General features: G+C 43.4%; 1 protein-coding gene across 1 annotated transcript in view; it reads left to right on the top strand.

The window, feature by feature from the left end:
* RAP2A (RAP2A, member of RAS oncogene family) overlaps window positions 1-14518 on the top strand; it is a 171030-nt gene extending 156512 nt beyond the window's left edge. Inside the window, exon 2 of the mRNA XM_069640030.1 lies at window positions 5443-14518. Coding sequence (XP_069496131.1) covers window positions 5443-5680 — 238 coding nt within the window. The 3' untranslated portion in view covers window positions 5681-14518. The remainder of the gene's footprint in view (window positions 1-5442) is intronic.
* Window positions 14519-24058: the final 9540 nt, after the last annotated feature.

Below are 24058 nucleotides of genomic sequence, written 5' to 3'. Positions count from 1 at the left end.
TTCAAGGCTAGAGCGAATTCTGAAGATAAGAGGTTATGGGCACTAAGTTTGATGGGCACAACTGTGAAACTAGAGCACGACTGGAACAAACATGAGTTTGCGCACATATAATCAATACATGTTGATTATGTCCCCCAGTACCACGCATGAGCACCATTTAAATCTGCTATCCCATTTCCATCCAGTTTAATAAGATCCCATTTGTTCAGAAATGCAGCCAAAGCAAAGTCAATAGATTCACTTTGCTGGGCGACTTCTCCCTAGTATCTTTATATTGGGGCAGGATGAGTTCAAATAAGACGAGCCCCCTATTACTTGCCAAATACTACTCTTCTGTATCAGAAAGCTCATTTAGAAAATTGCTAATATTACATTTGGTGGCATTGCGATAGATGTTAGGAGCATTAAAACATCGGAATCCAGCATGAAACTGTAATCTGAAAAGGACATATTTAGAGGTCAACTATCTCCAATGGAGAGTACCAGGGAGTTTCTTATAGCTATTAATAGACCCCCCCAGCTAATAATAGAACCCTCCCTGCCCTCTTGAAGGGCAACCCAGAGCATGTCTTATTGCAGGCTGACTATGAACATGATATCCATCCAAATAGGCAGGCGTTAAAAGCCGTGTTTCCTGTAGCATAATTCTACAATATTAACACAAGGATTTATATAGTTGAACATTGATACTCAGTTGGCTGCCCCCTTGTGTTCCATGAGCTCACTTTGTAACCTTTCCACTAGTCTAAAGGGCAGGTATGCCTACTGGTGTTTGATTGGTTGTGTTGATCAATGTTCCCCGGGGACATGATCAATCCATGCTGTTACGGGGGAGTGGCCTGTTTAAATTAACTCTACCCATGAATCCCCCCGCCCCCCCCCCTCCAACCAGCAACAGAGCATGTGATGGTCAGGTCTTTCCCAAAGTTACAGCTACTTCTTATTCCAGATGGGATTGGTATTGTGCAATATTTGTGTCCTTCAATAAATGGGGCTATATCATACCCCATAGATCTAGTGTTTCTAGTTTGGGCAACATGCCATGGATTACTCTAGAAGGAATCCCATGTGCAACCAGGTCTAAACGATTGTCATTGATAAATTCTACCAGATCAATATCCCATGAGGTAATATGTGGAAGCTTGGGAATCTCATAGAACAAGGCCAGCACATTCGATCTGCTTAGCGATGGTTTATGAACGTCTTGTAACATGAATTCGAGTACCAATCTTGGTGCTTTATGGATTCTCCCTTCAGGGGTGTCTGGCTTTTTTGTGAAACAGGTGGGGCACCTGCTGTATGCCATTTGCCAACACATTACGGCCTTCGTACGTCAATTTAATTACTCCCTGTGCTTGCTTAAATTGATGACGTTTTGACTTGCCTCGTTTCTCTTATGTAGGATGATCTCTACGTGAGAGAACAAAGGTTTGGTGGTGATCCCTATTAGGCAGCTGCTCCTTTTAAACTAGTTTGATTGTGTGGAGGCTCTGGTACATGGCTTGTGAATCACATAACTCAGACCTACGTTCTCAGATCTCGCCTGCACTGAAAGAACTTCATTGGCTGCCGATGGCACAGAGGATTAAATTCATATCTTTACCATAAATGCCTATATGGCAAAGTATCTGACTATCTCAAAGAACGTCTTAAATGGCATAAACCTTCCTGTGTCTTATGCTGTGGCTCTCAGCAGCTACTGTTCAGCAAGCGCATCAAATGCACTCGTGCAGGTGGCAGATTTTTTTCAATTTCTGGCTCCTGCCCTATGGAATAAGTTACCAACGTGCATTAGACTTGATTTTAATATTTCCACCTTCAGGAAGAAGTTGGAAGTCCTTTCTCTTCTCTGAATTTTTCACATAGATCTTTCTGAAGCCTGTCTGACTCCTTCATTATGAATTCACGGTGGTCTTGATTATTTTCTGTCTGATGTGTGTTTTTTGTTGCAGCGCTTTGACACCTACGGGCATGAGTGCTATCCATATAATTTTTTTTTTTAAAACACTAGTGTCGTGAACAAATGTAATTATCCCTAATATTTTTGCAAAGCTGTTTTTTGCTTCTTACTTATATTTTTCTGTTTATTTTTCTTGCAGCCTGCAAACTTATTCAGTATGATTGGTTCAGGGGCTGTAAGTTTACTATTGAGGCAACCATATTGAGGGTGGCTATGAAAGGTGGCCCTAGATTCGTGATGTCTCTGGGGTCCATTGGACCAGTGACTTAGAGGCTATGGTCCAGGCGTAATGATGTAGTAGAGCATTCCAGTATAGAATCACCAAGGCATTCCTTGAGAATAGCTTGAGGAAAAACAAGAGGCGGTCACAATAATGGGGTCTTCCCCTTCAGTATTCGCCACTTACGATTCCTGAATGCTGAGGGTACCTGGAGTGAGAGCCTTCCCATTCGTTGGCCCCATTGCTGCCCCACTCTCTGTATCATACAAGGGGTAAATAACGACCATGGAGTGCATGGATGGAAATTCCCCTGTCCCCGCCCCCTTCTCATTTGGGACCTTGTGAGTAAAGATGTTTGGTCTTTTTACAACATTGTATTGCCATCTTTACCGATGCACTGATATCCGACATAAATACACTGTCCAAATCATCACCATCGTGCAATACATTTGGATCCACTGTTTGCGGAAGGGCCATGGCCGTGGAGGTGTTGGCCATGTCTCCCGTGGTGCAAAGACCCGCACTTTTACTCCTTAGGTTTATATATAGGTAGAGTGAAGCAAGCCGGCTAAATAGTTTTATCACAGCTATGTAGCGGAATCGGGCACTGGTTGTCGACTCTTGTAGAAGCATGGATTACAAAGTTCCTTGCCTCGAAACGCCACTTGCTACAGCCTCCAACTGTGTGCAACCTTCTGTTAATAAACTTGCTAAAAATGGAGGCCATAAGAACGTGGAGAAAAGTCTATCTAGCCTTAATTGACTTTTCGCACGCCTTTGATACCATCGACCGATAATTACTGTGGACAAAGATGCAGAATTGGGGCTGTCCTGAGAGCCTCTTAGCCGCAATTAAATAACTTCACACTGTGACTACCATTAAGTTCCGGCTAGACCAAAGTGGCACTTTAATGGACGACATCAACACCTACTGCGGCGTGAAGCAAGGATGTCCCTTAGCCTCCATAATCTTCAACCTATTCCTGTCAGACATTGGCATTACAGTTGAAGGTCCTCGATGGGTCTGTGCTATGTTGGATGCTGTACTCTGATGACTTGATTTTGCTAGATACCACTCAGATTGGCCTACAGTGGAAAATGGATGCATTGCAAAGTTACGTGAACAACAACGGCCTGCTTATAAACAATGCCAAGAGTGAAATTCTAACGTTGCAAAATCTGCAAACAGGCCAGCATGGGTCCAACAAAGAATTCAAATGGCACCTAGGAACTATTAAGTACTGTCAAAAACACCAGATATCTTGGCATACTGATCAGTGCAAATATAAAAGACGGCCTTGGGTGGAGAGTGTTGAAGCAAGGTGTCGCCAATTTGCTTGCCAGGAGACGATACTAAACAAAAGATTTGGGAAGTTCTCTTTGGAGCCGTTGATAACGTTCTACCAGCAGAAAGTGGTTCCAGCTTTAATATTTGGAGCTGAAAACACCTTTGGCTGCTCGGAAGACCTATGGTCAACCTTGGAAAAATCTTTTGGGTAAAAGTCCTCCACTTGCCCAATGGTACCCGCACAGCATGTATTCAACATGAGTTGAGCCTGATTTCCATCCAAGCACGAATTAGCTGGAACACCTTAGCACTGTTTAGAAAAACCATCAAGAAAGATGTAACTCCTCAGTTCAGAATTATACACAATCCTGGCAGTGGAAATCCGGAGTGCCTACTATCTTTATGGCACAAAAGGTGTGAGGAAATCATAGAAATGTATGCCACAGATGTGAAAACCCTTCAAGAGAACCCAGACGTGGTAAAGTAAAAAATATGGAAACAGGATTGTATCCTAACTGGGGACAAAAGAAGGGGTCTGAAATCAATGAAAGACGTGCCTAGTGAAGCCAGAACGTATAATAGCCTACAAAACTATGTGGCCTTATTTCAAGACAACAAGAGGAGAACTATCTGCGCTTTCGCTTAAACCTGATCCAGACCAAAGATAGAATCAGCCACTGGGCAGGTTCTGGTGAGAAAAACACAAGGGTCGGCTTTGTTTCACCAATGAAGAATCAATAAAACATCTTACGTTATTTTGCCCACCCCTCCGAGTGCAGAGAACGATACATTCAGGCCAATTGATGGACTAACACTCAAACGATGGACCCTGAAGAGTGGTGGCAACTAATGTTCTCCGGGGCGAACAAAAAAATGATCTTTGTATTAACTTTTTTTTTCTGGCAGATCTAGAGAGACGCTTGGAAAATACAGATTCTGTAGGTCCTGGACCCTGAATCAGTGCGTCTCTCGCCATCACAGCACTCATAGGAACAACTTGAGTCAATGCTAAATCTGGGGCATGGTTATGTCTCAACAGACAAGTGCGGTGTCGATACACACTAATCTTGATACTGACATTAAGTGATTTTTCGTAAAGTTGTGAATTTTATTTTTTATATTTTTTAAAGGTTTGTATAAGCCAATAAAAATACTACATTTTTTTTATTTTTTATTTTAAACTGCACTCTTCTTGCACTCCGTGTCTCCATGGTATTTTTGAATGAGAGCCTGTTGCCAGAGTAGAAAGGATACCCACAGAAACAGTTCACAGTCCAGTTTCTTGAAGGAAAGTGGAGGGCAAAACATTTTAAAATATATGCTTTGTCAGACATTTAACCAGACGGTTTAATGCATGAGACAGTAATGTGGCATTTATGCAGTGGACACATTTTTGTATGCTGTCGAAAAACAGAAATAAGACGATTGGTGTGGGTTTGGATACCTAGGAATAGAAAAAACTATTCCCTTTATGAATTAATATTTGTGTGTGAGATGTAGACTTCTGTAAGTAAGTGGTATGTAAGTTTGAAATATTGCAAGACCAATTTCGAAATGTAATTTTTGTAACCTTTTGGATAGGCAGGGAAAACTTTGTCTCCCTATAATTGGAATGTAACCTGCCAAACTGTAACCAGAAATATTTTTTTCTTCAACTGTGTACGCCACATCATTCTGAATCGCTGATTTTAGTGTACCAAAACTTGCAGTTCACATGTATGTAAATGAAGCCTTCATTAACGGTGGTCTTTTATTTTGGATACTTTGCTCTGTTTCTTGTTCACTTTTGATTTCAAACTGGCCACATCATGCATGTATTGCGCACATCTGTGATACTTTAATACACCCTTACTTCATAAATATGTCTGTGTTCTTGTGGCATAGACCACGAGTGTTTCTGTATTCTGTCAAGTACAATTTTGTTTTTTAAATGTGCTTTTTCATTGACTGAAGTCTTCTAATTTATTTTTGCAGATATGAGAAGGTGCCTGTAATTTTAGTTGGTAACAAAGTGGACCTCGAAAGTGAAAGGGAGGTATCCTCGACTGAAGGTAGAGCCCTTGCTGAAGATTGGGGCTGCCCCTTCATGGAAACGTCAGCCAAGAGTAAAACCATGGTAGATGAACTATTTGCGGAAATTGTAAGGCAAATGAACTATGCAGCTCAGCCTGATAAAGATGATCCTTGTTGTTCTGCCTGTAATATACAATAACTGAACCAGGTTTAAAATGCGCTCAATTCATCCGTGGTTGTAAAATCATCTCTTTCCGAGATCTGCTCAAATGTATGTGCAGTAAAGCCGTGAGTTGGAGTTGATCTGTGAGTGAGAACAATCATGTTGGTCATTCTGTTTGCTTCAGAAAGCTAAGATATTCGCCACATTGGAATCTGCAACTTCAAGTGCATATTTGATCGTAAGCGTTCTTTGTTGACATTTTTGTGCCATCATGTCTGTGCATTTCTTGAATGAAGATTTGGACTCTGTCAAATGTTGAAGTCCACAGGAAAGACCCACAGAACCTTTTGCAACAACTGCCACATCAAGCTCATTATTTTTATGTTTTTAAGTTTTGTTTTTAAATAGATTTTGGTTCCCCCCACATTTCCGCAATGGAAACATTGCCTTCAGTGGACTAAAACACATTCTGGATTTGCGACTTCAGTTTATTTTGCCAATCAACTGAACAAGAACAGCATAAAGCTGTTGGGTTGAAATAGTTAATGCTGCTGTTGAAGATGAAAGGCTACCAGTCATCTGCTTACAAAGGCAGAAATGCCATTATCCCGTAACTCAAGCAGATGGAAGCAACAGTGACTAAAATAGTTTTGCCTTATTTCCACACCAGTACCATCCTGAATGGAAAATGAAGCCATGTTGCAGCCATATGTCGCCATCGCCCCACACACCCCTACTAGGAAACCTTACGGGACATGCGATGTGGACATCCTACAGACCAGCACCATCTTTGCCTTTTAGAGGTTATGGCTTCTGTAGAGATTTCTCCCCTCCCCCCCCAACATTCAAGTTCACTGTTTTCTTAGCTTTAATGGTTGCAACTGTTTTTTAAATATAATTATCTTAACCGAGTATTCTCCTGAAGCACTTGTGGTGAAAGGTGGAATGTATTGTGTGTGCAGTGTAAGCGGTGAAAATGCTTCTTTTTTTTCCCTCTGGTTGCCTGATATTGTTAGCAGACTTTGCTGTGCAAAATGTTGCCATAACACTACAAATACTAAACGAATAGCAACAACTGAAGAATATTTAATAGCTGGATTTCTGCCTTGTCTTTTCTTTATCGCAGTGAAGTATATCATTTGCATGACTAATGGCAGAGAGGTTTCTATTCCAAAGTGGTTGTCTGATATTGAAACATCTGAAATGTTCGCACAATGCAATAATGTGGTTGGAGCAAAACGTGGTTGGTTCAAATGTCCCCATGATAATGGAGACCCATTAATCTTGCTGTCAAAATAAGCAGTCCTGTCCAAACGGTTTGCAGTAGATCGTTACACTTAGGCTTCAGCCTGGTATAGTGCTCCTTAATACCTATGATCTTCTGGACTATGTTTCGCTGGATGAACATTGTTAAACTTAAAGCTCTTCTAATTTGTATTTTTTTTAATATGTTGAAATGTAAGGTGCTGCTGCCGATGACAGAAAGCTGGTATACTGATTTTCATTCGTTATGGAATTGCAACCTCAGAATACTTACCATGCGAACCACAATGACTTTCCGTTTATTCCTAAAATTTACATTCTTCATTTCTTATTGTTTTAGCACTTTTTATTGTTTTATGACACAGTTGTATGTTGAGTTTGCTTTCGTTTAAAAAGTATACGTATATTTTGTCATACAAGTTAACCTATAAAGGCTCTCATGTTGGCAAAGGTGGTAAGTTTACAGCTGGGGGACAGGAAGAAATGTCCCTAACCCACCCCGAAATCAGATTAGAACCAGCTAGCATAATGCCGCTATTTATAATGTGATATCTGTTTTCTACTTTGGGACTGTGCTATGGCTGTTTGTTGTTAAGTACTTTGGCATTACTGATGCACCTGTACACACAACTTTTGTACTGGGGGTTAACATTCTACATTGGCTAACAAGCAGAGACCGCTCCGCCACATTGGAAAATGATTCTGGACTATTGTAAATATTTTGAGTTGATTTTAAAGTGGTTGTAGTATGTGTTTTGTGCAAAGCCTGTCCCCCAAACAAAAGCACTTGTATTCCAATTATATGCTTGACGTTCCAAAATTAAGTGTAGTCAAAGAAATTGAGACCCAGCGCTAACAATTGTTCTATTTGAATGTTTTTTTTTGTTTTTATAGCTGTGACATATACAGCTGTAGAACCATCTTAAAGTAAAGTTCTCCATTTCCCTTCTTACATTTCCCTTCTTACATTTCCCTTCTTACATGTAGATCCAAAACTTTCTTCCAAGGCTCCGTTGTGAATGTATCCAGGAACTTGCCCACTTAACAAAAGGCATCCAACTTGCTGGAGAGTTGCTTTCAATGATTGTTTTTATTTCTGTTTTATTCACGGTTCTCGGAAGGCCATGTATGGATTGTTCTAAATTGTCTCCTTTGTGAAGAGCATAATCTACAATAGCGCTTGCTGTTTTACATTAGTTTTGAAATCTACCTTGACCATACTGCTCTAACAATCTATTCTGTTACCCGGCGCTTGTTATAAAAACAGATGACAGTCTTACTGAAAGGGTTCAAAATTATTTATTTTTTCCTTCAGCACTAACAAATGGATCTGGATGAACTCACATACCAAGCATAAGGTAGTACAGTTAAGCTTATTTAATGTCTGTGCAAAAATAGGCTTTGATTCTGGTCAAATTCTAAATGTATTTTTAAGTTGCTTACAGAGTATGACTTATGTCCGTTATAGCTTAATGCAATTAGTTGACCACCTATTCCTACCAAACATTAAGGATCAAAAGTAACACCCTCATACAATCACTGTTTAGATACCGCCCCATTTTTATCCTGCTTGTGCCTCCCCTTTGCATTCATTATTCTCTTCCAAACGGTCATGAGTGAAATGCCCATTTCAGCCACCTATTGATAGTTTAAATTCCGCTATCGGTTTTTACTGAGATTCCTTGTGCATGCCAGTGGGGTTTTGCCACAACTGACTTCTATGGGATTTTACTTTGGCGCAGGATGGATTTCTCCTCAAAGTCTAAATTCAAGGGCTACCTAATTCATCATTGTATTCAGTAGCCAGTCTCCCTAAAGCATACATTGCAGGTTTACTTACTTTGCTCAAATTAGTTCTGAATTGCAGCTGTACCCTGCAGAGTAGTCGCCACTGGTTAGCGGGGACTTGGGCGACTTAACACAGATGACGTTGAACTTCATGGAGCATATCTGATTACCGCAAAATAAGCTGCTGCATGATGTGCAGCAGGTACTAGCAAAGGTGAGCAATGGCAATCGGAGTCCTTCTTTGCAAACTCGGGCATGTTACTGACTGTTCAGGGAATCCACCACCTGTGTCCAAGAGTAGCACTTTTGGGACGCAATGCCTGTATCAGTTGGACAACTTATTCCTGACAAACCTTGCTCCTTGGTCCCATCTATTGATTGTATTGCTACTGAAAACCGACTCATTGGAGAGTGGTGACCTCCTGCTATGTCCCTTAGCAGTTAACAGGACATCTGCTCTGTTTCCTGCAGATGTTTCATTTGGGCCATCGCCCAACCAATTCCAGCAACATTACAGCAGGAGGTGAGTTGTACCACCAGTAAAATCACTGTTGTAGGGTTCTATAGTCGGTAGTCTCAATTTTGGCAAGACCCTTGCACCTGCTTGTAAATACTTTGTAAGCATCCTCAGTGATCATACCTCCAAAATCAGCCCCTCCAGTTGTGGATCTTTTCAGTCTGTATAGTATTTCAATTGTTTTGGACTGTTTATTGGTCGGTTACACATCTGCATTTGTTCAGTTGGTTCTGTGAGCTGACAAGGTAGTTTACAAGGTGAATTAAAGCTCCATTTACACAGAGGTTGATGTTAAAAGCCAAAGTTTCCATTCCAGGAGGGGGTCGGGAAGGGATGTACTTCATCAATTTATGAAATGGAAAAGGTCAATTGTTACTGCAGACTATTCATAACGAAAGAACAATATCTGCAATAGCTAGGCCAACTAAAATACAATTTATTTTTAGTACAGATTATCCCCAGGGATGAGGCAAGTGCATTACTTTATGGACAGTGACCATCACTTTTCTTTAGGTGATAAAGATAACTTCCAACAAGGTTAAGTCTTCAGAGGTTCTGCTACAGAGGGGCTTGCCCTTTATTGAGCTCAAGCATCCTACTTTCAGAATGGTAGTCCTCTCAGTGCAAGTAATCTATTCTTTGTGTAAGTGGTCATGGCACCCGTTTCTGTAAGTGCAGCATAATTTCTTGTCCGCCGATGAAAACACAAAAGCAAACCTGCAGATGTGGTATGCTTCTGTTGTAAAATAAGTTAAAAGCTGGGATAAAAATAACCTAGTGGCAAGCTAAAAGTCACTCTCCCCCTCAGTTCTTCACATGAACACAGTTTCTTACTCCCTAAGCGTCTCCCTTGCCAATGACTTGTAGAATGCAGTATGCAGAAAACTAGTTCAATTAGGGTCCAATTGAAAGTTCAGGTTTCTATTTGTGTGTCCTCTCATCCCAGCAAAGAGGTTTCTGATAATGGGGGGATGGTGGGGAAATCATATGCTTTCCATATTGTAAGTAGAATTCATATTCAAGAATGCATGTTCTAGGTATCGGTTAAGCAATATCTCCAACTGCTGTGATGAATGTAATTGTAAAGTCTTCCCTGCATAAAAGGAGTTTGAGAACTATGTAAACAAACTCAGTCCCTGAATGTTCGGAAGGTGCTGGTCAGTGGGAGGAAAAAAACGTAATTGTGGAGCATGTTAAACAGGTGTGGTGATTTCACATATTACACCCTGAAACATGCGGTGAAACGGACAACATCATGACTACAAGGCAGATGCCTTTACCAATAACCTTACTGCAATTTTGAAACCTGTGCCTCAAAGTTCAGTGCTGGAACTCAAAGCAGTCTATCTATCTTCCAAGGTATTTAGATTTTAAACACTGTGTGCCAAGCAACCCTATGAACAGCCAAATATTCCATGCATATCGGCTTTGTGTCTAGCCTAACTAGGGTGAGATTTCCAGTGCATAAAATGTGGACACTTATCCACCTTGCAAAAGTCAAGGTGTGCACCTACTTCGATCCTTGGGCCCTGTTAAAATGGATATAATTGTTGAAATAACCGACAAGATTTGGAACTTTTTGGAGAAACCCCTAGCTCTAATTCGATGGGAGATCTACTCTTACCACTAACGTTGTGCCATATAACTTCAATCCCTTGTTTATTATGTCATAACCGGGGTCTGCAACCTATTGCGCTCTGGATTTTTTGGACCCCTTGGTTATAGCTACTTTCTCTTCCCCACACAATTTTAGACTGTCAGGCCACTCTCAGATATTTATAAGCACACTCCACCTACGAAAACCAATATTGGTGACTGTTAGTACAGAGTAATGCCTCTGTCTAAAAGGGGCTATGTTGGAACTTCGTAATTGTTGATGTCTACTTCATTGTGTCCATTTGGGAAGAGCTGCAGCCGTTGCTCCACATGTTAGTGCAATTCATATCAGAACAAGTCATTGTCTGTTGACCTGAATGCATGAATTGTATTTAATATTACAGTCAACTGAGCTATCCAGATACACCACTCTTTATCTGACTGGTAAGAGCCCTACATGGATTTAGACTGAATTGCTGAACCTACCAGTGGATAGTAAGCAGCACCAAAAGATCTCGGGTGGTTCATCTCGACTACAAGCAAAAGTAAACTCACATTTCCCTCACAATTTGTCTATCAAAAGGGGATGCTGGTTCAAAGAACTTACTTTCAGTTCTACATTTCTGCTGGTATGGTCATTTGCTTTGCTGTAGCATATTCCTATAGCTATACCATTCTTGCAGTAGCAGTCCACTTCGTTTACAATGCATTCCTTGTTTTGGTTTGGACTGCTTTGTCACTCTTGAGTCAGTCTTTGCAATTGTCAGAGTTTTAGATGAAACCCGTTTTTGCACCAGCAGGAAATTGTCCTAAGGTACATGCAATGGACCACAACATTTCTTTGCCTGAAAGTGGATGGTTGATTTCTCATTGCCACTTCAGCATGTGGAGGTTTGGATTGTAGTCACAAATTGTCCTGTGAGCTATCTGGCAAATGTTGAGGCATACCCTGTGCCCTCTACAAATGGTCATCCAGCATTGCTATCTCCCCGTTAATCTAGACCAAAGGGCCCTGCTTTTCGTTTGAAGCAGCATAAATCTTGGATGAGACATGGTCTGGGTGTCAAGTGAGGATTTATTCTTAGACTCGTCAGCAAAGCACTGTGAACTTCCACTTGACTGTTTTGACTACAGCAATAGTCCCAGCCTATACTGATAATGTCTGGTAGCTCTTGCCCAGGCACGCAAAACAGGTCATTACTAGCTCCTGTTTGACCATGAGTAGGATTGTTGACTTCTGCTCTTGTTCCAGAGAAAAACATCTACAGAAATATGTATAAATGTATGTATAATCCATATAGCTTCTATTTGGAATTTCTAATGTGCTTTCATTATATTTTTGATGTTTGCTTTAATGGCTATGTATGTTTTTTATTAGTGGTCTGCAACCTGCAGTGGTCCAGATGTTTTGAACTTCGACACCATGATTCCTCTCCGTTGACTGTGCTGGCTGAATTTAATGTGGTCCAAAACATCTAGCGAGCCAAATGTTGCAGTCCCCTGTTAAGGATATGGGTCCCACATCATAGAAATGTCCTGAAAATACTTTGGGCTTTTGACAAATACTCAGGTTGCACAAATTGCATACTCTGAATTCAGGTGCCAAGAGGACTGTTTTCGTAGTTGGGCTCACCACAGTTCATAATCTGCGAATGACAGGAACTTTCTCGTTCTATAAAGCATAGTGTTTCAGAACTAAGTGCTTTCTTTAGTCACAATTATTTAAATTGTCCATATAAACCCAAAGTTCTTTGGTGCACTCCATTCTTCTAGGGTCCAAGCTTTCATGATCTGCCTCATGGATTTACATTGAATATACCAAGCCTTTGAGCTGCAGTCATCCGCATTTTGCTAGACGTGGGCAACTGCATGCATATTAGACATGCAAGACATCTACCTTTCCATTTGCATGCACTTGTGCGTCCCTTTGCGCTCGTACCCTATTGAGTTCTCTGTTAATTATACTGAAGGCAGCATCAGATCAGCCAATGGAGAACTTAACATCTGCAAACATTGTGCTCTAATGGCCGAAGGTGTTATGCTTTCACCAGTCTTTAATATCTGATATCCGCTGTATGTGTTCCTTGCATGTTTTTTCCATGAAGTGCGACCAGGGCAAAGTATGTAAGAGTTAATGAACTGTTAATGCGTTCACTCTCTCAGCAACTGCTGAATCCATTCTGTGACCTTCTATATTTCACCAAAGTCTGGTGTACTCGAGGAAGGTTAGTGGAGGCATTCAAGATACGCATGCAGCATGAGCTGTGCAACAGCTGAGGCCACAGTTAAATTGCACCGACATGAGCAAGTCTTTGCTCCCACCCGCATGTTCCGAAGGTAGTGCATGGTTAAGAGCTCTGGAGTTCCCTACTGGTATTAACACTTCTGGTTTACTAGCATTCATATTCAATCCTTTAATGCTCACAAGTATCTGCCGCCTACAATTGAAGATGTAGCATTGTTCTTTGGTTTCTTCACTAAAACGTACACTTGCTAAGTGTCTTAAATGCTAAAAGTAACCACTGATTGAACCTGTGAAAGCATTTCAAAACATGGCTTGGTCTTTAGCTTTTTCCTTATTAATCATTGTACCATCTCCAATATTTATGTTATTTAGTAGCTTGAGAGTAATTGAATGGTTTGCTAAGCAGTATTGTATACATTGAAACACTACATTGCAACACGATTAACTTAACGCAACTAATCTTTTTGCACCACCTTTTTGAGTTTTGCGACTCTAAATGTGCCAGGATACAATTTACAATGCACATAGACTCCATAGAGGGGATCCTGGCACACCAGCATTCTGCATAGGCTCTTTCTCATTTTCACTGAGAATCATGCCTAAAAGTGCTGCAAAACCATGTCCTTATACTGTAATAGACACATTTTGACTGCCCCAACAGAACTGCAGACACTACAATTCAATGTTTTCAAGTGCCGCAAGTAGTAGAGGGTAAAAACGAGAACATTGAGTGAGGTTGGTTACTACGCCACAGGCTATCTCTTTGACCTATTTGTCCCCCCTAAACTTGATTGTCTTAAAATATGTATGGTTTAATCATAAGACCTGTTACTTTAAGAAGCTGTTCTAAAAACGTTTTCTAAAACGAAATATGTTTTACTCCAGGGCTGTTATTTCCTTTGTTTAAACCAGTGGTAATTAATAAACCAGCATCTGCTAAGTGTTTTATGCTCTGCTGATGTAAAATATTTTAGAAGGAATCCCATTCTTTTGTTATTAGAAGTGGGGTTTTGTGTAGTATGCCCAGAGCTTCAGTGCCATTAACAATCCTTTGGAAAATTAAGTTGTTTGCTTTACTGTGTAACAAATGTTGCCTAAATACAAAAGCCATTCATGGGTTGCATCATTGTGGTTGGTTTCCATACTGACTAGCCTTTTGTTCGTCTGAAAGACCTTGAATGCTTTGTTACCCATTTGATGTGAGGCTTCAACAGAAGTTGGACTCATTTTAAAATATCCAGTTGAGATTTCCTGCAGGACAAAAGATGCGTGCTTTAGTTAATTTTTGAGGTGGAGGAATTCAGGTTATTGCTTATAAATGGAGCAGGTAAATTCTTTGTGAGCTTGTCAGTTGTTTCGCCTGAATGGTTGATTAAAACAAGAATTGTACATAGAACTTAATGCAAACTAAAAGTTGTATTTGGAGTTAAATTATTTTAACAAAATAAATTTATTTAATGAACTATTTCATAGATTGTGCACTTTTATTAATTAATGTGGTTTAAATGGTATTGGATTGAATCACTAAACAATCATCTTCGCCCAAGGAACGCTCCATTCTGTTTTTAATGTGCATACTGTAGGCTTTAGTTCTCCTGTCAGCTTCCACCTCCCAACTGACCATCTCTTGCAGCATGATCTTGCCATCTTTTTGCTTTCTAAAACGTACTGCTCTACAACCTTCAACATCATCAACCACACCACACCATTCTATTCTACATCCTATCCCACAGGATGATATTCTCAGGCACTTTCCTCGACTCGTTCAATGTGCTCGGTGACTGAACACACTTTGTCTCCATGCCCCCTTATTCCGGTCCCACCCCAGTGTGTTACTGGGACCTGCACGATTTCTTCCTGTCTCCACTCCTATTCAACTTATATGTAAGATCCCTAAACTCAGCGTCCATTTCCACCAATACTCGGAGGACACGCAAATGTACTTCAAAATCTCATTGCCTTCACAATGCCATACCCACAAACCCTGTTTCTCCATTGTCACCAACTGGATGCCCACCACCTTCCTCAAACTCAACCCTTTCAAAACAGAACACCGCCTCATCTGCACATGCACACCCAGCCATAATCCCAACGTTGCCCTCTTAAACAAAATAATTTATCACGATAACCCACACGCATACCTCTCCATAGCAGTCACCTGTCAAATCCCTTGGATTCACCATCGAACCCCACCTTTCCTTCACCGACTACAATGCTACTGTCACCAACACATGTAATCTACAAATGCACCTCATATACAAGTTGAGACATGTCCTTCCCCGGACTAGTTGCACACTGCAGTCCAAGCAATGGCTCTGTACCAGCTTGACTATGGTAATGCTTTCCTCACTGGATTCCAACAGCACCCTTGCCCCCTCCCACCCCCCAACCATCTGCAAGCCATGCAAAACGCAGCAGCCTGACTCCTTTCACATACCCAGGCATGCATATATCACCCTGGTGCTCGGCCGGCTCCCCTTATCCCAGAGAATTGCCTTTGAAGGACTCTGCATTGCATTCAAAGCCATCCTCAAAACCTTGTTTTACCTTCACAACAAATTGAAACCCATCACCAACACAACACCATACAAGCGAGCCAGAATCATGTACACATTCCACTTTACCCGCTGTGCAACCAGAGCATGGAACAACCTGCTGCTTCACTTCTGCTCTGGACCCTCATCACTATTTTGTGAGAGACACAAAACATGCTTGTCTCCACACATGTAATCCAACCCCTAACCGCCCCTGCTACCATGCATGTGTCCTAATCTTCCTATCATGAAAACATTTTGGAAATGTTGCACATCCCACTTTTTGAAACTTTGAGCCTTGAAAGGAGCTCTGAGACCCTTTTGGGTAGGGGAACAAAATTTCAAATAAAAAGAATACATTAAACTTTGCTCATACATCCTCTGCCATTCGTTACTCCTGGATGCTTACCTATCACATCCTTCTTTCTGCTGCTGATAAGACTGCAGGATTTCCAGCAGCGATACTCTCAAACCTAACCTGCAACATCAGCAATATTGCCTTCTTTCCCCCTTCTGTATGCCTTTCATTTGCCCCTATACTACACCGAAAAAAGCAACCAGTCCACCTTCTTTCACCCCTTGCTCCAAACACAGACCTCCCTTTCAGCCTCCGATTGGCCCCATGAATCTTCCAGTGCATGGCCCTGATGGCAGCTCATCTGTGCCAACAAGGTCACCACGCATGCCTATAATTGGACAAATAGCTAATGCATGCTTCTCCCGTGCGCCATCCAGGCAACAAGCACTACATTCTTTACAGCATTCAGAATTCGGTCGTCCTTGTAATTCTCCATCGGTCATTGAAATCTCTTACCACACAAGTAAAGCAGTGTCTGTTTTTCTTCAAGTCAATTCCTGTCATACTTGAATCAACAATGCACATGAGGCATTTGCAAAATTATCTGGGCATGAGATGGAAGTAGATCTCTGGTAACTAGCAAGGTTCTTCTTCTGATGCAATTTCATGTGGCCCAAAAGTGGTGGAAGGTCCAACATCAATCCGCTTCTGCTTAAAGGGTTTCGGGAAACAGCAATCACAAAAACTCTGGCCAGATGCCTCCATGACAGGGTGCATTTAGAAGACTTGAATGAGGAAAATCTTCTTAAAGCAATAATGTACTAGAGCTAAGGGCAGTACACGGCTTTGCAATCTTTCTAGCCGTGGCAGGTAGTTGTGGTGTCAACAGAGAACCACAATGTTTTACATTCAGAAGCAAGTAAATGCTAGCCTGTGCATGGTTTCATAAGGGACCCACACACTGCCAGTGGGCATCCAGAGCATGTTATGGCTCCACCATCTTCCTGCAGTTTAAAATGCAGCCCCCAGACATCCTGAGCAGGGCACTAGCTGCTAGGTGAGTGGCAGCTAAACCTGGATCAGATGGATGACTTTTTATTATTGGGAAGTTATACCACACACTGCCACCATTTGCATGGTTTCCGGGTGCTCTCGTTATCTGAAAGTGGGGACTGAGCGGCATTGGTGAGGGGAAGGGCAAAGACAAGGAGTTGTGCTTTACTGTTGGCATGTGTAGAACCATGATTAACTGGCAATTGATTTGTGCACTAGACCTTGATTGTTAAAGGTGAGAGACCTCAAGTGTTTGACTTGCAGGATACTTTGGCCAGTGCATAAGGTTTGCAAGTTGGTTACAATGGATGCAGAGTTCTGACTGTTTTGTTAGGCGAGGTGGCTTTGTGCAGCAATTTGAATTGGCCTTGTTGGTCAGAAGGTGGTGACTGTAAGTGTTTCAGTGTGAGGTTTGTGGGTTTGGTCCTGGAATTTGCAATGTTTATTTTGTTGTTGGGCAAGACCGGTAAAAAGATCCTATGTAAAAGTTGCAGTGTGAGGGTTTCCTACCTTTTTTATTTCGGTTTTGGGTGGAATTGCGAAAATATTGGTGGTTGGACTGGGTTTGTGTGGCCTTCTAGTCCAAAGAGTTTTCAGTAAATGCCATTTGAGTTTTCCTGCTGGCTTACTCATTGTTGTCTGCATTTGCTTTTGTTCTTCCTGGTGGTATTTTTGCTTGTTGGGCGGGTGACCCTTGTCTGGCGCTATATGCACTATGCTTCGTTGCTTGCTAGCGTAGTCTTCAGCATATGCATGCAGCCTGCCGGGTGCAGGGGCCTTTTGACTCGCATGAACCCTTTTGCGCTTTATTGAAAATGCCTCTTCAGTGGCATTGGTTTTGTTAAACAGTGCTTTGTCAGCCGTAGCTGATACACAGAGCTAAAGAATCTTGTAATGTTATATCTCATCATGTCATCCATGCCCTTCCCAAGAGATGGCATTGCAATCGCCCACCATGTCTAAGCTGCCTGAATAGTAGTGGAAGTCTCTAACGTGTTTTTTAGTTGGGAATATTAGGTGTCGCTTGTGAAACCTTTAAGTCTAAACTATTGCATTAGAGTCCAGATAGAGTGAAATGGCATATGAGGAGCCAGGTGTTGTTTTCCCACCCATTGACTGGCCATGCTTATCCCTATGGCAGTTGCCCAGTTCTGCCCCTCCCTGACCAAAGCACCTCCCCCTGGGAACTCTTTCAGCTCGCTTTATTCAAGCCTTACCATCAGACTTTGCACTCCAGTGCCTGCCCGTGTTTTTTGAAAGCAGTCTTCTGAGAGTTAATGACTTAAATGTCCTAACCAGGTTGCCTCCAGCCACTCGATTTATAAATGCTCTGCCTTACTGATATGCTTTTAAAAACAAGCATTGGCAAAGCCAACAGTATTGGCTTGTGTAGAAGTTTAGGCATTTGCTAGGCACTCCTATCACAGGGGCAGGTAATTAATACCACTATGGGTGATCCTGGCAAGTGTCTTTACCATGCCTACACAAAAGCCCAAGCCGTTGCATTGCTAATGCTTGTTTTATTTGCAGCAGGAAGAAGCTGGGTTTTTGGCTTTGATTTTTTTTTTTTACTGATGACTCTCTAAAAGACTCAAAAATGTTGGTGCTTGGTAAGAGTAACACTAACTTGCCACCCACACCCCGGATATATACAACGAAGAAGGAAAAACAGGGTAGACCTGAAAACACTTAACTTCACTGAGAGCAGCCACCTTGTGTCAAGGGTCTTGTAAGAAGAAAAAGTCCCAGCATTAGGACAACAACTAAGAGAAGCCACACAATTGGAAGATACCCTTTGCCAATCTCATACTTTTCTATTAATCCTTGCAGGTTAAAGCAAAGATGTAAGAAGACCGTCGAAAAGCTGTGCTACAAAGGCAACTCTTGACAGTCCCACCCACTGCAGTTTGCATACTTGCTAGAGCATCAGATATTGAATCAAAGAATAGGGACTCCAGGTCTAAATCACCTCATCGATCAATATCACTAAGCATCCTGGTCTTTGCATGGCTTGGTTGCTATGCTTAAAATGTAATTACTTTTTAAAAAGTGTTCTGCATCACTAATAATTGAACTTAAAGGTCTGCTTGAAAGTGGGCACATTTGGTACCAATAAGTGGATGGGGGTTTCGCCTGCAAGTATCATAAAAACACGTTAGCTGTTGGATGAAAGCAGCTGATCCCAGCATAAATGCCGGTAGGATTACCCTTTTCCTCATGCTGCGGAAGGACTTCAAATGTCTGGTTTGTTGCAGCTCAGCACCTGTTACCTCGTACTGCCATGCATGGCACTCATCCCAAATGTCCAATGCATTGTGGTGCATGCACAGCATTTCACTCGTGTTAATGGAAAAGCTGTTCTGTAACCTCAGCCATCGGTAATGGCTAAATAATAAATGGTACCGTAGATGAAATTAAAACCAAAGCAAAATAGTGAAACGTACGATTGGTTTGAAAGAAAGTCTTAAGTATGGGTTAGTTGGTGTACATGTACAAGGAGGAACCCATTGCCTAGCCTTCCAGGAGACTCGTAATGTGTCAACTGGAATGGCTTTAAAAAATATATATATTTCTGAGGCTTGTTGAATCTGCTTAGATCACATGTTGTGCATAGGCTGACATACAGTGAAAGCTGTATTACAGTTTGTTTTTTGAATCTCGAAAATGGGGGTCGACAGGGCATGCCAGTAATACTATCCCTAGTGTGACGTCCACTGTACCCATGATCCCTCGCGCGTCTAGGACCCTCGGATTGTTTTTTTCGCCATACTGGTCGAAAGCATTCCGTGGAGTTCCCTGGCCTTAGCCATACTTTTGCTAAAATATTGTTATATTTCCCCCTTTCTCCACCCCAACGTCGAACATTCACACTCGACGCCGGCACGGAGAAAGAATCGACCGTCGAGAGCTGCACGACGGATTTGGGACTCGGAAGGCTTCTGGCCTCGCCCGAGCCTAGGAAGGCCCTGGCCTCTGCCCTGCAAGTAGGGAGAGTGGGGGGTGGACATACTCTACACTCTTTTGGTATCTAGTTACATTCTTATATATTCCTACACTTATTAGCCCGCTGCCACAATGTGCGTATGGAGGGTACCCCTTTCCAATTTTGCCCCAAGTGCAACCGCAAGTACCCTAGGGTTGACAGGCATGCCACGTGCAATCTCTGCTTACCGAGGGCCCACCCTTAGGCTAATTGCAGAGCATCTAGTAGGTTCAAACCGAAAACACTCGAGGACCGTTTGATCAAGCGCACAACGCCAGGTGTCAAGAGGCCATGGCAGCGGAGGGCGCCTTCAACGATGGCAGTGATGCCGTGCTTTTGGACGACGAGGGCAACGTGACGTCAATTGACAGCCAAGCGCAAGTCCCCGACCTCAGAAGGTCATCCGGCAGGGCAGCTATGGGGAAGACCCCCGGCGACACAAGCGCTACCCACAGCACTTCCACAAAACACATGAAGTCCAATCGAGACTCGACGCGCACTTCGAGTACTCGGAAAGAGGCACATAGAGAATGGTCCGAAACAGTGTCCTCTGGGCGTTCTCGATCTAGATCGCCGCATGACTCCAGCAACCATCCACTGTTGCCAGAAGTGCCTCGCTCCCCAAGGTAACAGAGGTTCGATCGTCAGAAGACAAAATCAACCTCTATCCCCAGTCCGCACTCCAGGAGTCGGCGTCAACAGGCCGCGCAACGGCTGCCCCCGAGTCCCAACCTCCACTATCCAGAGATAGGGACACTACCCCCGAACCTCGGCACCAGGCGTCGAAAGGCTCCGGAGGGGCGAAAAAACAGGGTGAACACTCTTCCACACACGGGGAAGGAGAAAAGCAACACAGGAAGCAGTCTCAGCCTCTTTCCACACCTCAAAAACATTCTATCCCACTTAAACAGATGGACAGGTCTCAGTCTTCTGTTATCCCAAAGACCCCTGTTCAAACCAGTAGGTCTAGTCTAGTTAAGACAGGGAAAGGCCTTCAAGAAAGAATCATTCCCAGTTCATGAGAATGGTATACTGATGACATAGACAGAGTCATGTCAAGGATGTCATCATTGGCAGATTTATACGCCAAAAAACCTGAACACTGTCTCTCTTTTACCCCCGACGGGTCAACTCGCTCACGCTCTAAGGATACTATACCCCCAAGTAAGAAGTTGAAGCTCCTACTTCAGACGCCTTCAGTATACAGCCCTATTTACAATAGCAGGGAGATACATCAGTTTATGAGGATCCAGATTTGGGCATGTTGGAAGAACAAACTGGGACGGGCTACTATGGGGATGACGAGGACCAAGAGGAGGAGGACAACCCAGATACCTACAGGCTAGATTCCCCGGTAGATAAAGAACCCTGGTTACCGACTCCCCTGTTGAGAACCAGCCTCTCTTGAAAGAAGTGCTGTCCAGAGTGGCAGAATACTTCCACATTGACACCCAGGGTGCTCTGGAAGAGAGGGACTTTGCCGAGGAGTTAGTGGGGAAAAAGGAGACCTGTTGCCCAGGCCATCCCTATCCTTAAGTCAATACAAAGGAGGATAGACCCTTCCCTTGTTAATCCCTATCTCACTAGGGCAGTAAACCCCAGAGTTGAGAAGCTCTTCAGGGCAAGCCAAACAGACCCACTGTTCATAAGAGGGCATCTGAAACCAGACTCCCTGGTAGTTACAAACACCCGTAAGAGGGCGGGAACACCCTTGTCATAGTCGGAAGCTCCTCACGACAAGGAGAGGAAAAAGATTTATGGCTTGGGCAGGAAAGTAGCCTCCACTTCCGCCTACCAGGCAAGGATTGCCAACTTCACCACCCTGCTGACGAGTTACAACTGCCACCAGTGGGAAGAAGTCGCTGCACTCATAGATTCTGCCCCAGAACCCTTAAAAAAGCCAATTGGCACGAGTTTCGGCGGAAGGAAGAGCCGTGTCCGGTTGCATATTAAAGGCAACCTTTGATGCCGCGGATAACGCCGGCAGATTGATAGCAGAAGGCACTGTTATCAAAAGGCATGCTTGGTTGCGACAGTCTGGGTTCAAAGCCGAAACCAGGCTTCATTGATAGACAAACCGGTGGAGCCGGATCTATTGTTTGGAAAGGCGGTCGAGGACGTGCTGAAAAATGGCAAGGACGAGTATGAGACACTCAAATCCCTAGGCCAGCTAACCAATAAACCCCCAAACCAGAGAGGGAGTGGCAATTTTCGTTGCCCACGCGGACACAATTCCCAGAGAGGGTCTAACTATTCCCAGGGGCAGGGTACACAATGGAACAACAGCCAGCAGTCTACCGAGGGTTATGGCCGGGGTAATAAGAGCGGGCGTGGTAAGGGTAGAGGCAGCCCCAGTAGAGGCGGTGGCACGCCTCCACCAAAACAGTGACATTCCGTTCAGGGTCCCTTCTCACACATCCCCAGTAGGGGGACGCATTTCCAACTCCACCCAAGCTTGGGAATGGATCACTTCAGACAGATGGGTGCTGGCCACAGTGTCCGCAGGATACTGCATAGAACTGTTGGAGCGTCCCCAAAACCACCCTCCACGACAAAAAAATACATTCTTTGGACCACCAGAAGATCCTCCTCGAGGAGATCGTCAATCTTCTAGCAAAGGACACGATAGAACTCGTCCCGGGACACCAGGTAAACAAGGGTATTTATTCAACTTACTTCCTTGTGCCAAAAAAAGATTTGACAATGTGCCCAGTATTGCACTTACGGCCTGCAAATAAGTATGTCAAGCCCCGAAAATTTCGCCTGACTACTCTCCAAGAGGTAATCCCCCTCCTAAAAAAGGGGGATTACATGGCAACATTGGACATGAAAGATGCCTATTTTCATATTTCCATGTTCCCAGCGCACTGAAAGTACTTGCGCTTCAAGGTGGACAGTCGGCACTACCAGTTCAAGGTACTGCCCTTCGGGATAGCTTGGGCTCCAAGGGTATTCACCAAGGTACTGGCGGTGGGACACCTATGCAGGGAGGGAATCCCGGTGTACCCTTACCTGGACGACTGGCTCATCACGGGGGAGACCCCAGTAATTTGCAGAACAAACATTCAAAGGACGATCGACATCCTCTTCGAATTAGGCTTCTCAATAAACGAGAAGTCGTCAAGTCTGGTGCCAAATACCTCCAAACAGTTCCTAGGAGCTATCCTAGACACGCAAGAGGGGTTGACCTTTCCAGGAAAGAATTTGAAATATACTGCTGCAAATTCCGCAATATCAGGCCGGTCGCCAGATAACGGTACGCAAAGCAATGCGTTTGCTGGGTATGATGTCGTCATGTATTTACCTGGTCCCCCACGCGTGCCTGCGCATTCGTCCCATGCAAGAATGGTTGGCGAAACAGTGGTCTCAGGCAAGTGGTCAGTGGGACGATCTAGTGGTCGTTTCGCCAACACTGGTACTAAGCCTTCACTGGTGGACAAGAGAAATCTGTACAAGGGGAAACCCTTTTATGATCCCGAGATACAGGCGGTAGTCACAACCGATGCATGCCTGACAGGGTGGGGGGCTCACCACCTTCACCACACAGCTCAGGGTCTCTGGTCTCACTCAGTGGCCAAGAATAACATCAACCTGCTAGAGCGTCTGGCAGTATTCAGAGCGCTTCAATCGTTTGAGCCCTACCTGCTGAACCTGTCAGTACAGATCTGGACGGACAGCACTACAGCCATGTTTTACCTAAACAAGAAAGGAGGGAATCGTTCGCCAAATCTGCCCAAGCTTGCCCAGAAAATTTGGATATGGGCACTCAGACGGAAGATTTTGCTGTCATCTCAACATGTTCCAGGGGATCTCAATTCTCTGGCAGATGCTTTGAGCAGAGATCCCCTCCCAGAGGAACACGAATGGTGTCTACGCAGAGAAATCGAAGATATCTTCTCTCAGTGGGGTTTCCCCACTATAGACCTATTCGCCATTACCGAAAACAGACAGTGCCCAGGATTTGCATCCAGGTTCCCCCAGCCAGACTCCCAGGGGAACGCCCTGTGGATGAACTGGTCAGGGATGTTTGCGTACGCTTTTCCAAAAACACCTCCCCTCAGGAAGGTGGTCAACAAGATGAACAGTCAATGACGCTCATCATAATTGCTCCCATGTGGGCGAGACAACCGTGGTTCC

The sequence above is a fragment of the Ambystoma mexicanum genome, chromosome 7q (genome assembly GCF_040938575.1).
Source record: "Ambystoma mexicanum isolate Mex_15411 chromosome 7q, UKY_AmexF1_1, whole genome shotgun sequence".
Lineage (NCBI taxonomy): Eukaryota > Metazoa > Chordata > Amphibia > Caudata > Ambystomatidae > Ambystoma > Ambystoma mexicanum.
This window is presented reverse-complemented; position numbering and strand designations above follow the sequence as displayed.